Raw genomic sequence first — 15,670 nt, 5'->3', positions numbered from 1 at the left:
AGGATCCATTGTCCCATATCTGCACAATAACACTTGTCCCGGGTATAGAGTTTTCATAATGGTAGGAGGAGAGTCTAGAGTCCGACTATGCAGTAGTTCTTTAAACAAATAATAATAAATCCAAGCTACTGCAAACATAATCCTCACTGATACATTTATCAGTCCCGGGCGGGTTGGATATTTCTAAAGCTGAATGCATTTGACATTTTATTTAGAGCTTTCAACCGGCGTGTTCTGCGCAAGGCTGGCAATATGTGCCTCCCATCTAAAACTGTCAAGGTTGGTTTAGGTGTATAAATGCTCTCCTTAGCTGCCTTCAATTTGATTTAGGTTTTTGATGAGGCACAAATTGGTTTCAACGGTCTTTTTATTTGCATTTAATTTTCTTCTTTAGGTAGAGTGTAAAATGTATTGCTTATGAGTTCTGAAACGTATTGCTGACGAACCGAATATGACATTTTTATCCCTAAACTAACGCCTAAAAACAGAAACAAGAGGAGGGCAAAATTATCAATATGTCCTTCTCTCCTTAAAGTACACCTTGCCTATTGCAGTGCGCCAGTCACCTCACCTCACCTCCTCTCTGAGAAAAAAATTCAGCGCAAGAAAAACCCTTGTTTGGTTCTTCATTTCTAGATCTAAAATTCTTAAACCAACTACAAATATCAAATCCTTTTCCTGATCACTGGAGCGGAACTCTTCTTCCTCGTATTCACAGTAAGTTTCCCTCTTTGTGCTTCTTGATTTTCTAGCTATTGTGTTCTAGCTGCTGAGTGTTAGTATTAGGCAAAATTTTACACAAAATGGAGAGTAGTACTAAGATCAAGTTGGAAAAAATCAAGATAGAAAAGAATGATACAAAGAAAAACATGAGAAAGATTGATAGAGAAAAGTATGAAATCAACATTGAGGTACCGAATGATTTAGAAATGAAAGAAGAGAGTGAGACAGAGTACATAGATCAGCTTAAAAGAGATGTCTAATGCAAGCTAATACAAGTGCTGAGACTGGAACTAAGATATGGAGAAAGTTATATAGTGACATTGAATTGGAAAGCAAAGTTAAGATGTTGAGAGAAGCAGTCACATATTAATGGCAAACAAAGTTAAGATGTTGAGAATTGGTCAATATTATGACTGCTGTCACTATACCCAACAATTCCTTTTGATCCTCCTCGACCATACTTCAATCCACAGCTGATTGTTCCTCTTAGATATCTCAATATCTGCTTTATTACATCACCATGAGACTTGCGTGGACTCTGCATATAACGGCTTGCTACTCCCACAGAGAAAGCCAAGTCTGGTCTTGTATGTAACAAGTATCTAAGGCATCCAACATTTTTTCTATAACTCGTTGGATCAATCTCAGCTTCTTCTTGTGCCTTTGAAACTTTAAGTCCAAACTCCATTTCTTTATTGAACTCATTGATCACCTTAAGGGAGTTGCCAGTCAAAAATAGATCATCTACATAGACTGCAATCACAAGAAGCGTTCCCTTTTCTTCTCTTCTGTATACTGATGTTTCTTTAGAGCACTTAACAAATCTGATTTCTCTTAAGATTTGATCTAACTTTGTATTCCAAGCTCGAGGAGCTTGTCTTAGACCATATAGAGCTTTTGATAACTTATAAACCTTATGCTCTTGTCCTTTTACTTCAAAACCTTCTGGTTGTTCAACATACACATCTTCTCGCAATTCACCATGTAAGAATGATGTCTTAACGTCTAAGTGGTGAATTTCCCATGAGTTTGATGCTGCTTCTGCTATTAAGAGACGAATTGTCTCTAGTCTAGCAACTGGTGTGAAAACTTCATCAAAGTCTATGCCTGATTCTTGAACGTATCCCTTAGCTACAAGTCTTGCCTTATATTTGTTGACAGTACCATCAGCATTCCGTTTTATTTTGAAGATCCACTTAAGACAAATCACTTTTACCCCACCTGGCTTATCAACTAGAAACCAAGTCTTGTTTCTGTTGATTGAAATAATTTCTTCTCTACATGCTTGTGTCCATTTAGTCGAGACCTTTGCTTCCTGAAAATTCCTTGGTTCATCATTAACAGAAAGTAGCATAATCTCACATTTTTCTACAGCTTGAAGAATATATTCCTCCAGATACTGTGGCTTTTGTATCTGTCTTGTTGATTTTCGCAGTGGAATGGGTTGAGTTATTTCATCGATCTCTTCTTCTTCTTCTTCGTTATTCTCAGTGTTTTCATTATTCTCTTATTCTTCTTGATTAACATCATTGTTTCCATTGGTATTGATGATTATGGGTCTTTCGCTTTCATCAATTACTTGACCCCATCTCATGTGAAACATTCCTGGATCCCTACTTGGTCCATCATTAGTTTCTTTACAGTTCCAATGTGCCGTCTCATCAAACACCACGTCGCGACTTACTACCACTCTGAATGTTGTTGCTTTTGGAAAACCTTGACGCGTTTGTTTCCCAACTAAACATGATTCACAGATCCTTGATTCATCGTTTATCTGTGGTAGCCCTCGAACCATCTTGTTCTAAGACATAGTTTTTAAGGTTATGAAACTTATGTGTCCTAACCTTGCGTGCCACTTCCATGTCTGATCTTCCAGTCTCATATTCAGACACAATGGCCTTCCAATCATGGGACTTATCTTGTAGAGTCTATTCTGTGAGCGTGAGACTCTAACTAAAAGTCTTCCACTTGGGTCTGTTAGATAATCTTGTCGCATTCTAACATCACATCCAACTTCTGTAGCTTGTCCTAAACTTAGAATGTTGCTTTGTAAGTTTGGGATAAAGTAGATGTTTGTGACAAGCTTATGTTCTCCGGTCTTGCTCTGAAATAGAATTGATCCTTTCCCTTCAATTTCTACAGAAGATCCGTCCCCAAACTTCACTTGTCCTTTGATTTTCTCATTGAGTTCAAAAAAGTAGTGTCTCTTACCAGTCATGTGATTGCTGGCTCCATTATCCAAATACCAGATTCCTTCTTCTACATCCTTTGATTCGTAGTTCTTTGGTATTAGTTTCCCTTCGTTTAAGAATACAACTTCGTGCATGAAAAGAGTTGTAGCTGCTTCCCTTGTTTCATTCTTGTTTGCTTCTTCCATCTTTTGTATTCTTTCAGGGCATACAGAGGAGAAGTGTCCTGGTTTATCACATCTGTAACAAATAATGTTTGATCTATCCTTCTTTTCTTTCCATTGGTTTTGATCATTCTAACTTGTTGTTCTATCTTGTGAGTTAAACCTTCCTCCCCTTCCTCGGCCTCTGTTTACTCTACCACCTCTTCCACGACCTCTTCCTCTTGTCGCAGAGTTTTGTTGGTAAGAGTTTGTGTACAAGAGTTTTCCTTGAGTTTCTCCATTGTTTTCTTCATCAAGGATTCTCTCTTCATATGCTTTCAGTCTTCCAATTATATCTTCATAGCTAGTCTTCTTTAAATCTAAGACTTGTTCGAGAGAAGCTATGATATGAATATACTTGGATCTTGGTAAACTATTGAGAAACTTCTTTACCAGTTTATCTTCATCAATGGATTGTCCAAGTGACGCAGCTTTTGAGGCTATCTCTGATAGATTTCCTGCTAAGCTATCAATAGTATCAGTGTCTTTCATCTTCACTCTTTCAAATTCAGACATTAAGGTTTGCAGACGGGCTTCTTTAACTCGACCAACTCCGAGATTACGTGCCTTTATTGCATCCTAAATTTTCTTTGAAGTTTCCTGTTCACCAGCTTGTAGAACAAGACATTCTGGTATTGCTTGAAAGAGTAATCCAATGGCAACATTATTTTTGTCTGGGTCCAATGTACTAGGATCAATTTTTTCCCAAACTTTGTAGATTTTCATCAGTACCTTCATTCTCATGGCCCATACTGTGTAGTTTGTGGCGTTGAGGATTGGAACTTGTATTGATGGTGGCGTGAAATCTTTTGCACGTATGATGGTGCTCTCGTCTCCCATGGCTCGGTGTAGACAAGCTCTGATACCAATTAATGGCAACTGCAAGATGAAACTTAGCTTATATAAAGACAACTCTCTTTATTGATGTTTAGAAAATCTCTCAAAACTAAACACAAGCTCTAATCTTGCTCATATGATCAACCACAACTTTGGTGAACATATATATATAGAACTATGAATTCCTTTTCCTAGTCCTATTATCTTATTACATGTCTTTCCTTTTCTTATAACTAGATGACTTCTAATTCCCTTAGGATTACATCAATTTCCTAATCTTGTCCTAACCAGCTTGTTAGTGACTTCTATGTTGAAGTTAATCCAACACATATGAGAAACAACTCGAAGCTTTTAGATTTTGGAATGGTGAGTTGTCGGCATTGGTTGAAGACAAGACCAGGGAATTCAATGGGTTAAGCTCGATGAAAGATGTCGTCGATAATGAATTGAAAGGTGTTCAGGCTGAGTGTAGCGAGCTTAAGAAGCGGGTTACTGAATTAGAAGATGGACATAAGGTTATGTGTGAAAGGGAGAGGAAGCAACAGGAACAGATTTTGTACTTGTCGAATGTGAAAGACAAGTGTGAGCAGCTTGAGAGAAAGAACATGGAATTGGAGGTGGAGAAAGATAGATTAGAGGAGGAACTTGATAAGAAAAATGGGGAATTGGATGAAGAGAAGAGAAGGGAATGTGTGGGTCTTGAGGACAAATTGAATGATTTAAGCTCGAAGAAAGATGCCGTTGAGAGGAAGAATGGGGAATTGGAGGTTGAGAAGAATAAATTGGAGAAGGAGCTTGATGATAGCATGGCAGTGTGCAATGACCTGAAAGATCAGAATGCTCATCTGCAAGCGCTTATGTGTGTGAGAGAGAAGGTGGCACTGAACAAGATCAATGATTTGTGTCAGGAAATACAGAACTTGAAAAGAGAAACGGGGATTTGAACAGGACAGACAGTGCGGATTTGGATTCTTCAGAAAATGATGCTTCTGACAATGACGAAGAGAACAACAGTAGAAATGAGGAAAGTCAGACTGGAACTGGAAATGATAGTGAAGAAATAATGAGTGAGTCTAGAAGCAGAAGTAAAGAAATCATGAATGAAACTAGAGGGGAAAATGAAGAGTTTATGAGTGAAAGAAGCAGCGGAAGTGAAGGGAATCAAGGGGAACCTTCAGCGGACTCAGACGAAGAAGCTTTACCAACTGCTGGAATCATGAGCGAGTCTAGAAACAGAAGTGAAGGAATCATTAGTGAAACTAGAAAGGAAAGCGAAGAATCTTTGATTGAAAGAAGCAGCGGAAATGAAGGAATTCAGCGTCAAGCTTCAGTCGACTTAGATGATGAAGCTTTACCAGATGTTGGGGGTGATCAAAATTTCCCTATAGACATCGAATCTGATAGTGTCGTTGAAATCAGTGACAGTGAAAATGATGATGATTCACCACCTAATTATAGACTTGACGAACGTCTGATTAGTTGCAAGAAGAAGTTTCCACTTAGTTCAACATCCAAGCGAAAGTGGGGTGCAGAAACAGGAACTAGTGAAATTAAGACTGAGGATGAGGATAAAAGGAAGAAACTTGATGCAGGGAAAAATGTACTTCTTGAACTCTTCTCTTTGGAGATGCAGACTCCTAGTGTATCTCCACCAAGTCGAAACATTGAAGCAAAAGTCCAAGCAAGATTCAGTGGGATATAATGTGGGGTGTGTTTTCCCACTCGAGGAATTCAGGTAACTACTAAGGCCATGATTGCTTCATTTATTTACATTGAATGTTGAAAGGTGTTTCAATAATATATACTCATTCATGTTTATATGAAATTGTTCTTTAGCATATGTTTTAAGTTGCACCGTTTTCGTATGTTTGCAATTCAGTCTTAGACTAGATTCATGTTTAAGGTAATAATTTGTATCTTCAGCAGTTCATTTATTTTAAAAATGTATTCAGTGCCTGCAGCAAATGAGAAAAACTGAAACTTTCAACAATAGGAAACAGATTATGATATGTATGAACTGAGTGTACCTCTGACTCAGCAAATGACTGGCATAATGCACACTGGAATTAATAGGAGCGTTCTCACATTTCTCTAGAAACATAGCCTTAGACGCAGGAAGGACTATTTTAGTTCTGTTCGAATAATCAAATTCTTGTAATTGTTTCTAGGTTAGATTTTCGTCCGCAATAGCTTTCACACTATTATTCGCTTTAGCTCCTGCCACTTCATTCTCTTCCCTTGTCACAACTGTTGCATTTAGCTCCTGTCACATACGATTTTGGGGTGCCTGGGTTTCTGTTCAGTTGTCTTTTCCAAATCAGATGTTTTCGGAGGATGAACAACCTTGTTTGAGGCGGAAGTCGAGCTTCTTTGTTTTCTCACCATGTTTCTTAATTGACTTCATAATTGGTCATCCAATGAAATAGGCGATTTTGCAGCAATATCTTTAGAAACACAATTCTTATTGTTTGCTGCTGCGCGGTTCATACAATTCACCTGTTACTCTGTTCAGCATTGAAGCTATTGAATCCAGCTATCCTGTTGTTACTGTAAATTCTGTTGCCCACATTTGGGGGTGTTCTGTTGGTGGCACACTTTGAAACTTCCCTACTTCACCCAGGTCAATGCAAGCACCTCCAAGAATCTCATCAGTTGAAATTTTAGCACACTTCTCAATGCCATGTTTCCTTTGCTCTTTGGTTTGTTATGATTTTCGGAACTATTTGCCTTTACAGGTGCAAGCTCCTCATACGTGTTCTCATTTCTTTGCTTACAGGTGACGCTTTCACTGTTTCTGAAGTAGCTTCACCAGTAGTTGCACCCTGAGTTGGGGGCTACCACCCCATCTTCAATGTGCTCAGTTTCTTTTTATCTAGCCTGCAGTTCATTTGGGTTTCAGTTACAAGTGTACAAATACAAAAATCGGGCAAATTTCAAATCAGTTCATTCAACATATACTAATCTACTAAAGATCCTTTGTTTTTCTTCTACTGACCGGAATAGTGACTGAGGTTGAGACTCTCTTTTAACAATGCTTTGGTTAGGTTGAGTCCATGTTATAGGTTGTAGCTAAATGAACGGATCGATATGACTGTTAGTTGGGGGGAATGTTATCATGAATTTGGTTTCTGTATCTTGTTCGTAAAACTGGTATCAAGTTGCGATTTTTTGTAGCGTAAATCTGTCGTCCCATGGTATTTATCAAGTTCATTTTGTCAAAAACCAGAAAAATGTCAGCAGCAGGTGTAGTAGCCTCAAAAAATAGCGCAATGCTGCTGCCTGCTGATTCTACACATTTGTGGCTGTGCTTTGTTAGTGTCTGATTGATTTTGAACACATGGATGCCTCCATATGTTAGACACGGCCATCGCCCATGGACCAAAAATAACCATTCTTCACCTCATCTCTAACTGCCAGTAACGCATTCCAGGTACTGCCCGAGTTTGCAGAATTGTGAATGTAAGTGGAGCGTGGAGATGTCTGGAGTCTCTGCTAGTGCTATGACCCCAACCAAAACTTGCGAATGGTCTGAGATGTATGGGCTCAAGACCCAGTTCCTCAACAAGACCTTGCGTTGAGTCCTATCATCTAAAATTTTCATTAAAACATTTGGCGGGTAAAGTCTTGAAATTTTAGGAAATTCAAATTTAAGATTGAAATATCGCGCCATTATTTCCCCCCAACCTAAAACTTATCCCTCTATTTTCATCTCTCTCTCTTTCACTATTTGTTTTCCGCGAGAAGTTTCTTCACCCAAAGCTTAGTTTCTCCGAGAAGTTTCATTCACCTGCTTTTAGTTATATCTAGAGAAGGTTTTTTTTTTTATCTTCACTTATCTCACATCTAGAGACCCTAACTGTAAAAAAATGGAGGCGTTAGTTAATTTAGAGAAGATGGGTAGAGAGTTAAAATGCCCAATATGGTTAGTGATTTCTGTTTTTATTTCGGGGTTTCAAAACCCTATTATTCTAATCTTTGAAACCAAATGAAAAACCCCTAAATAGATTTGAATCCATTTATCTGATTTGGTTTTGATTGTTTTTGTTGCAGCTTGGGTCTATTGAAATCAGCAGTTTCTCTCACCTGCAATCATTTGTTTTGCGAGTAAGTATTCGATTTGGTTATTATATGTCTGCTTCTGATTATAAGATTAGGGTTTTATTTGATGGGGATGTGTCTAATTTTTGTTTTTGTTTTGTTTGTTCTTATTTCAGTTTATGTATTAAGAAAACTATGAAATCAGACTCTCATTGTCCGGTGTGTAAAGTTCCATTCGGACGAAGAGGTACGTTTAGTTATCTTATTTCATTTTGTTCTGTAACATTTTAGTAAGATCCCAAATTTTGTGCTATAAAATCTTAATTTGTTCTGTGAAGTAAAACCCTAGAAATTGGATGATGGATCTTGTTTATACCCTTTACCCAATCTGACTGCATAGTTTTGTTGTTGGTAGAGGTTCGTTCGGCTCCGAATATGGATAACTTGGTTAGTATTTATAAGAGCATGGAAGTTGCTTCAGGAATCAATACATTAGCCAGTCAAACTACAGCACATACTGATGGATCAGGTAAAATGATTGAACAATCCCTTTCTGGTTACTAGCTTCGCGCTTACTTTGCAAAATTATAATCTTATGCCAATTGCTCCAGTATCCATGTTTTTTAATATGAATTACGCCTTTTCGTTAGTTTGATGTGCTGTGTTTTTTATTTGTCATTTTGTTTTTTGTGCGTAGATGAAATTGTTTGTGCACAGAATAAACCTCAGTATGCTGCCCATTCTGATAGTCCACAAACTCGAGGCAAAGCAAAGAGGAAGAGGAAATTCAAAAGGAAAACTTCAAAAGATTGCGATACTGCTGACAATGTATCTCAACCAAGCCAAGAACCTACCTTTCCGGCAAAGAAAAGGGTTCAGGTTCCACAATGCCTCTTATCTGAAACCCCAATGAGGTCTGAGAACTTTGCCGTTGGAAGACTTGATGAAATTTCTGAAGATGGACCTGGGAGTAGCTTATTTAAATCGAAAGGGAAGTCCTTTTCTAATGACAAAGGGGAGCCTGCATTTGCGCCCTTCTTTTGGTTGAGAGAAGATAATCCTGACGATGATGTAGAGAAACCAAGTGGTCAGCTGATGACCTCTGATGATTCCAAAGATACTCCACGAAAAATTCCTAGCTTCAGTGATTTAAAAGATTCTGATGATGAGAGCCCTACTAAATCCATCGGAAATGTACGTATCTCTTTTACTTTTTACATAAAAAGATAACTTAGACTGAATTTGAAGGGCTGGTTGAACATCTTACTCACCATTTAGTTACATACATGCTCATAAACTTGATTTGGCTCAACATAAACAACTGAACAGTAGCTGTTTCATTAAAGTACCTATTTGTATAATGAATCCTGAATTTGGTTTCTTGCACAAAAAATTGGCATGGGATTTGATGAATAATGATGCTATGTTGCTTGATTCAGGGTGAAGAGAAAACCGAATCCAAAATTGCATACCTTTTTGACAGTGAGATGTTTGAGTGGACACAGAGACCTTGCTCCCCTGAGCTTTTTTCAACACCTGAGAAAACTAAGGTGCTATACTTTAATTACAATTTGTCATACAGTTGTGTTATATTCAAATAGTCAGCTCCAGTTTCATGCAATTTTCCATTTAAACTGAAATTTAAATGAAACGCAGGCTGGATACAAAGAACTGAACACAATTGAAGATGATGAATGCGTGGTAGCTTCCTCAACTCAGGGTGCACCTACTGGTGAAGCTGTTGCTTCAGAAACAGTGAAAGCCGTCAACTGTGAGCAAGAAAATGAGAACATAGATGAGAAACTTGCACCTGTAAAAGCAAAAAGTTCCAAAAATCGTAACAAAAGTAAGAAATCCAAAAGAAAGAGCAAAAGAAACACGGGGATTGCTAAAGAGAAGTGTGCTAAGATTTCTACTGATGAGGTTCTTGGAGATGTTTGCATTGATCTGGGTGAAGTAGGTGAGGTCTCAAATGAATCAGTTAAATGTGCCACTAACAGCACTGCTACAAATGTGAGGAACAAAATTTGCAGTAAGAACAAGAAGGCTAGATTGAACAGTTTCGATGCTAACAAAGTAACAGATGAATTACATGAAGCGATTGAAGTAAACAGTGAGAATCATGCTACTAAGGAAACTGCTACCAGATCGCCTACGTCATTGGATGACCAACATACAAAGTCAATTCACAAAAACAGTGAGAAAATAAAGAAGCTCGACATTCAACTCAAACGAACTAATGCTAGAAGTTTGAAAGACAAAACCGTAGCTGCTGCTGCGGTAGAGGTGGTAGAAGAAGTTCAAAAGAATGAAAACCAAGAGAATGGCAAAGCAAACACGAAATCCCTTGCTCAGACTGACCTACAAGTTGATCCTCCTAGGACGTCTGAATTGGAGGAGAGAGCTAGAAACAAGCCCAGGAACGCCAAAATCTTAGGCAAGAGAAATTGTGCTAGAGAATTTGGAAATCAGAAAAGATTGAATTTCACTGATGATAGTGTGAAAGGTGTATCTGCTGGTGAAGTTGCAGTTGCTTCTAGCAAGGTTGTTGATCCTTCAAAAACATCCGAGTTGGAGAAGAGAACCACTGACAAACACAGGGACACCAAAATTGTAGGTGACAAGAGCTGCATGCAAGAGTTGAGAGAAGGGAAGAGAGTGAAGTTTTCTACTGATAATTGTGTGAAGACAGGAGCTGTGGGGAAAGCTCTGGATGAGTCTAACAAAACTGTTGCGAAGGAAAATCAAACCAGTAAACAATTGCAGGAGAATTCTGATAATTCAAGCAGAACTAAAAAAGTCCTTTCTGCGTCTAAGGCTATGTTACTACAGAAATGTGAGAATGTTCCTGTTAAAATCCAAGAGTTGAGAGAAGGGAAGAGAGTGAAGTTTTCTACTGATAATTATGTGAAGACAGGATCTGTGGGGAAAGTTCTGGATGAGTCTAACAAAGCTGTTGCGAAGGAAAATCAAACCAGTAAACAATTGCAGGAGAGTTCTGATAATTCAAGCAGAACTAAAAATGTCCTTTGTGCGTCTAAGGCTATGTCACTACAGAAATGTGAGAATGTTCCTGTTAAAATCCAGTGTGCATTTTGCCAATCATCTACTGAGTCAGAGGTACGCACAGTTCATATCATATCCCAGCCTGTTTCTTTTTGTTTAAAGTTTCAATTTTCCTCATTTATTTCAGGCATTGAAACCATTTTTGAAACTTATTAGTTACTCAATATGTGAATCGTTATCATTTACAGGCTTCAGGGAAGATGTTGCACTATGTTAATGGCAAGCCAGTAGCTGATTACAACAAGGGGTCTCACGTCATACACTCCCACTCAAATTGCACTGAATGGTATGAAATCTCCTATAAAAACGTTATAAGCTTGTAACATCTCTCTCTCTCTCTCTCTCTCTGAACTTACCCTGATGCTAATTTGTTGTGCGTACTGTACATTGTCATAGTAATTACTGCATGGTTAAGTTAATTGTTCCACATTTATTACTATGTCTCATCCTGATCTTGGCTCTGAACTTGTACATTATGGGCATTTCTAATTACCAAGTGCATAATCTTTCCGAATATAAATTGCAGGGCGCCAAATGTATACTTTGAAAAAGATACTGCAGTCAATCTTGGAACTGAAGTAGCAAGAAGCAAAAGGATTAAGTGTAGTTGCTGTGGAATCAAAGGGGCATCTCTTGGGTGCTACGAGAATAGCTGTCGCAAGAGCTTTCATGTTCCTTGCGCAAAGATGGTTCCTCAGTGTCGATGGGATACTGTAAGTAGCCTATCCAGTTTAAATTCTGGAAGCCCAATGTTTCAAATTTGTAGTAGAGAATTTGCTATATATGAATAGGGATCTCATATTTGTTTATTTATTTCCGAACAACAGGAGAACTTTGTGCTGCTATGCCCTATTCATTCATCTTCCAAATTGCCTAACGAAGTCGCAGGATCCGTAGGTCAAAGAAGAGAGAAATCCATTCCAAAAACAGGGTACTTTAAAATCTTCTTCATATGATTCTTTATTAGTCTGTCTTATGGACCATACTCTTGACACAGTTGTAATTTTTTTTATCATGATTCCATTCTGATCCTATCGCCACTTTTAATTTGGTTCCTTGTATGTATCTGTTTATATATGACAATTCAGAGAAACTGATCCATTTGTATTTGGCTATTCAGAGAAACTGAAGTTCGAGAAGCGGAAGTGGTGGTTCAGCATGGTCTTAATACTAGCCAAGCATGGAAAAGTCTTGGCTCCTCAAAAAAGTGGGTTCTTTGTTGCTCAGGTCTCACAGATGGAGAGAAGGTAAACAAAATGACAAATTCCTTGGCATTTTCTTCTATTATGTTTTGCAACTATTATTAACACTGGGAACTGCAGGAAATTGTTTCTGAGTTCACAAGGATTACCGGTGTTCCAGTATCAAAGACTTTTGGCACTAATGTTACTCATATCATTGCTTCAACTGATACGAGTGGAGCATGCAAAAGAACCCTAAAATTCTTGCTGGGCATCTTAGATGGGAAATGGATACTGAATATTGATTGTAAGCATGCTATGAACACAAATCACCTATTATTAGTTTGAACCAAGTACTATGTAAAAAAGCCAGTGAAACACTTTTATCCATTGCTAATAGATATGTGCTGAATAAATGTTCATCAGGGATTAAAGCTTGCTTACAAGCCATGGAGCCTGTTGCTGAGGAGCAATATGAAGTCAAAGTTGATATCCATGGAATCGAGGACGGGCCTCTACTAGGAAGACTACGAGTCCAGAAAAAGGTTTGTCTTTTTGTTCTTACTGTAATTGCTAATTTACTAGTCTGTATCAGTAACTAGTAGATAATTTTTACAAAAGAAATCTACATGACTCTGAAATACCATGGTACATAACTGTGAAATCCAAGATGGCGAGGTTTTTTTTTTCTGTCTTCACTTTACTAAACTTTTAAATGTTGGATTTATCTGCAGCAACCAAAGCTTTTCAACGCGTTGAACTTCTACTTCTTTGGAGAATTTGTGCCTTCTTACAAAGGAGACCTTCAAAATCTTGTTGTTGCTGCTGGAGGAACTGTTTTACACAGGAAACCCATCAAGGGAGACCTAGGCTTATCATCGTCTGATTCATCTATGTCGACCTTCATAATTTACAGCCTTGACGTACCTGATGAGTGCGACCCCAGGAGAAAGAGTACGATCTGTAATCGCAGGAAGGATGAAGCTCGTGCTTTGGCAGGCTCCAGTGGAACAAAATTTGCTGGCCATCCATGGTTGTTGGATTCCATTGCTGCATGCAAGTTGCAGCGTCTAACTTAAGAAGAGTGGCTGCTGAATTTGCTTTCTTTAATCTCTAGTTTCCTGGTTTCATTTGTATATAACTTGAGGTAGCATCTAGGATCTGGTTTTGACTTCAGTATATTGATAAAGTAGATATTACGTGCTAGGAGTTGTAGAAGAGGTTTTCTTTGCATATTACTCATTCCTTGTTTATTAGTTAAAGATTTCAATCATGCCCATCATGTGCACTGGACCTGGCTATGGGATGCCTATTCTCCAAAGACATCTCACACCAATTTGTATAAAATCTCATCCATGAATGGACCTTTGATGGCTGAGTAAAGGGGTAGGTGATAGGCCTTAGAAATGTTTTCATAGGCTATTCTAAGCCAAGTTGCTTATATATAGCAAAGTTCAAACTAATAAGAACCAAAAGAAAACAAGTAACATAAACCAACTGATTTTATCTGAAATTGCGGAAAATAATTATTGGTACACCATTCTAACCAAATAACCTACAACAACCAAGAGAAAGTGAAACGAATGCATAGATTCTACATCTGAAGAAAGCAAACAACTTAGATTAGACAGACAAAAAAATAATAATTGCTGCTCCTCTTTTTATTTCCATTAACCTTCGCTCCTCCCTGTCTAAATATCTTATCTTCAAACTTCGGTTGACATTTTTCATTTGAAACCTCGATTTACTGGATTTTTCGAATCGTTGGAGGCAGTATGAGCAAAGGACGTACGAACTCATCACCGGATTTAACACCTCTTGCAACTAATCTGGACAATTGTGATCCTTCATTAATCTTACAAGGTGATACCTATAGTGCTTCTTTACAGACCCGGTTGACTCATTTCTGTTTTTTTTTCTTCATGCATGATTAAACGCCCAATGTGATATGTAGGTTTGGCAGCGAATGTAAAGTTGCTATTGAAACTAATCGAGGATCATAATGAAGCGTGCACGAAAGACTTCGATGACCGCAAAATGCAAAGAGTTGCAAGCATGATCACAATTCTGGATGAAGTCAAAACCCGAATTCAAAAATCACAAAATTTTGGTATTAAGAAAAGAGAAGCAGCACTAAGACGCTGCAATACAGAACTTAGAGCTAACCGCGGATCATCACCGAATCGGAGGCTACTGCATGAACCTTCAACAGATGAAAAAGAAACCCTGAAAAGAGAGCTCAATGCATGCACAATGGCGCGGAAAAGTTTAGAAAGAATGTTTTCAGGACTGGGAAAAGAGAAGGAAATAATGGCAGCCGAACTTGCAAGGAAAACTCACGAACTAAACGCAATTGAGGAGCATGTGAACGATCTTAAAGCTCAGAACGAGTCATTGTTAGCTAAACTACAAGCTTGCGCGGTCGAACACAAAGGAAGGAACCAGTCTGGACAAGGAGATCATCATAATTTCACTAAAGAGGACAATGTAGACTTAGAAAAGCGTAACAAGACACTTTCAGAGAATCTCGTTAAGTCATTAGACGGATATCGATCCTTAAAGAGGAGACTAAGAGAGGCACATGAAGAGAAAGAGAGGGTGAATGAGAAAATGGAGGAGATGTCTGAACAAGCTGAAATCGGCTTAAACCGCATCGTCGGCCTACAAAAATCCATTGCCGAGCTAAACGAAAATTCACCATTAGAAATCGAATACGAGCTATCTGCATTAGAAGATATATTTCGACGCTTTGAAGCATTAAAGATCGCAAGTAGATGTGCCAAAAACCTCAATGAATAATTCTGGCTTGACATTTTTTTGTCTAGGAAGACAGTAGGAGCCTAGGAGGTCACTGTTCTAGAAGTTTGCATTAATATCTGCTATCTATGTTTCTTAAGGGTTTACATGAACATAGTCGGATTTACAGATTAGAGATATCTGTTGTGTGTAGGATAAGGATTTGGTAAATTCTCTCTACACAGAAAGAATTTAGATTGCGGGACAACTGCCTGGTCGTCGATTTATTTTTTAGTATATGATCTAACGGATGACATGTATTTTATGACTGGCCGACCGCCCGACGTAATTGGTTTTGTTTTAGGAAATTATACTCTCTCTCTATATATATACACTTTTCTTTTGTTTTCCTGGATCGGATATAATAATCGATATATAAACTATGGCTATATTTAATTTTTTTTTTGATACAAAACAAGCTTTATTACTAAAACATTAATTGCAACTGACAGCTAGTTTGATCATCCCTTACAGCATCTCCAATGCTAGGGGTGAAGGTAATCCTAGGTGGAGGTCCTATTAATACCTTTTTGTTGTGGGTCATTACTATGTGGCTAAAAAAAATGAAAGTTATACTTTCTACCTCAAATTTCATCTCCAATGCCAAGATATTACTACCCTAGAACTTAGAGACAAA

The 15,670-nt window shown here is 38.1% G+C and overlaps 3 protein-coding genes across 3 annotated transcripts; all 3 read left to right on the top strand.

The window, feature by feature from the left end:
- Positions 1-4,374: 4,374 nt before the first annotated feature.
- On the top strand, positions 4,375-6,778 carry LOC113291092 (tax1-binding protein 1 homolog A-like). The gene is made up of 5 exons (XM_026540665.1): positions 4,375-4,811; positions 4,901-5,594; positions 6,121-6,311; positions 6,465-6,527; positions 6,688-6,778. The coding sequence occupies exons 1-5, from the start codon at positions 4,375-4,377 to the stop codon at positions 6,776-6,778; spliced, it is 1,476 nt and encodes a 491-aa protein (XP_026396450.1).
- A 927-nt stretch (positions 6,779-7,705) lies between these two features.
- LOC113288422 (protein BREAST CANCER SUSCEPTIBILITY 1 homolog) lies at positions 7,706-13,510 on the top strand. Its single transcript, XM_026537450.1, has 14 exons — positions 7,706-7,874; positions 8,003-8,056; positions 8,167-8,237; positions 8,406-8,519; positions 8,688-9,184; positions 9,430-9,540; positions 9,647-11,110; positions 11,245-11,342; positions 11,583-11,769; positions 11,884-11,987; positions 12,177-12,303; positions 12,379-12,544; positions 12,664-12,782; positions 12,972-13,510. Exons 1-14 carry the CDS (start codon positions 7,819-7,821, stop codon positions 13,314-13,316), a joined length of 3,513 nt encoding a protein of 1,170 aa, XP_026393235.1. The 5' UTR covers positions 7,706-7,818; the 3' UTR covers positions 13,317-13,510.
- A 298-nt stretch (positions 13,511-13,808) lies between these two features.
- LOC113285886 lies at positions 13,809-15,384 on the top strand. Its single transcript, XM_026534627.1, has 2 exons — positions 13,809-14,100; positions 14,192-15,384. The coding sequence occupies exons 1-2, from the start codon at positions 14,013-14,015 to the stop codon at positions 15,034-15,036; spliced, it is 933 nt and encodes a 310-aa protein (XP_026390412.1). The 5' UTR covers positions 13,809-14,012; the 3' UTR covers positions 15,037-15,384.
- Positions 15,385-15,670: the final 286 nt, after the last annotated feature.

Source organism: Papaver somniferum, chromosome 6 (assembly GCF_003573695.1).
Source record: "Papaver somniferum cultivar HN1 chromosome 6, ASM357369v1, whole genome shotgun sequence".
NCBI lineage: Eukaryota > Viridiplantae > Streptophyta > Magnoliopsida > Ranunculales > Papaveraceae > Papaver > Papaver somniferum.
The sequence above is the reverse complement of the archived record's forward strand: the minus strand, read 5'-3'. Positions and strand labels throughout refer to the sequence as shown.

Bases quoted from the DNA above. Each gene is read 5' to 3' on its own strand.
- LOC113291092 (XM_026540665.1), top strand. From the start codon at position 4,375: ATGAAAGATGTCGTCGATAATGAATTGAAAGGTGTTCAGGCTGAGTGT. The intron at 4,812-4,900 runs GTGTGTGAGAGA...GGATTTGAACAG, and splicing joins GCTCATCTGCAAGCGCTTAT to GACAGACAGTGCGGATTTGG. The intron at 6,312-6,464 runs GTCGAGCTTCTT...TACTCTGTTCAG, and splicing joins CAACCTTGTTTGAGGCGGAA to CATTGAAGCTATTGAATCCA.
- LOC113288422 (XM_026537450.1), top strand. From the start codon at position 7,819: ATGGAGGCGTTAGTTAATTTAGAGAAGATGGGTAGAGAGTTAAAATGC. The intron at 7,875-8,002 runs GTTAGTGATTTC...TTTTTGTTGCAG, and splicing joins GAGTTAAAATGCCCAATATG to CTTGGGTCTATTGAAATCAG. The intron at 9,541-9,646 runs GTGCTATACTTT...AATGAAACGCAG, and splicing joins CAACACCTGAGAAAACTAAG to GCTGGATACAAAGAACTGAA.
- LOC113285886 (XM_026534627.1), top strand. From the start codon at position 14,013: ATGAGCAAAGGACGTACGAACTCATCACCGGATTTAACACCTCTTGCA. The intron at 14,101-14,191 runs GTGATACCTATA...TGTGATATGTAG, and splicing joins TCCTTCATTAATCTTACAAG to GTTTGGCAGCGAATGTAAAG.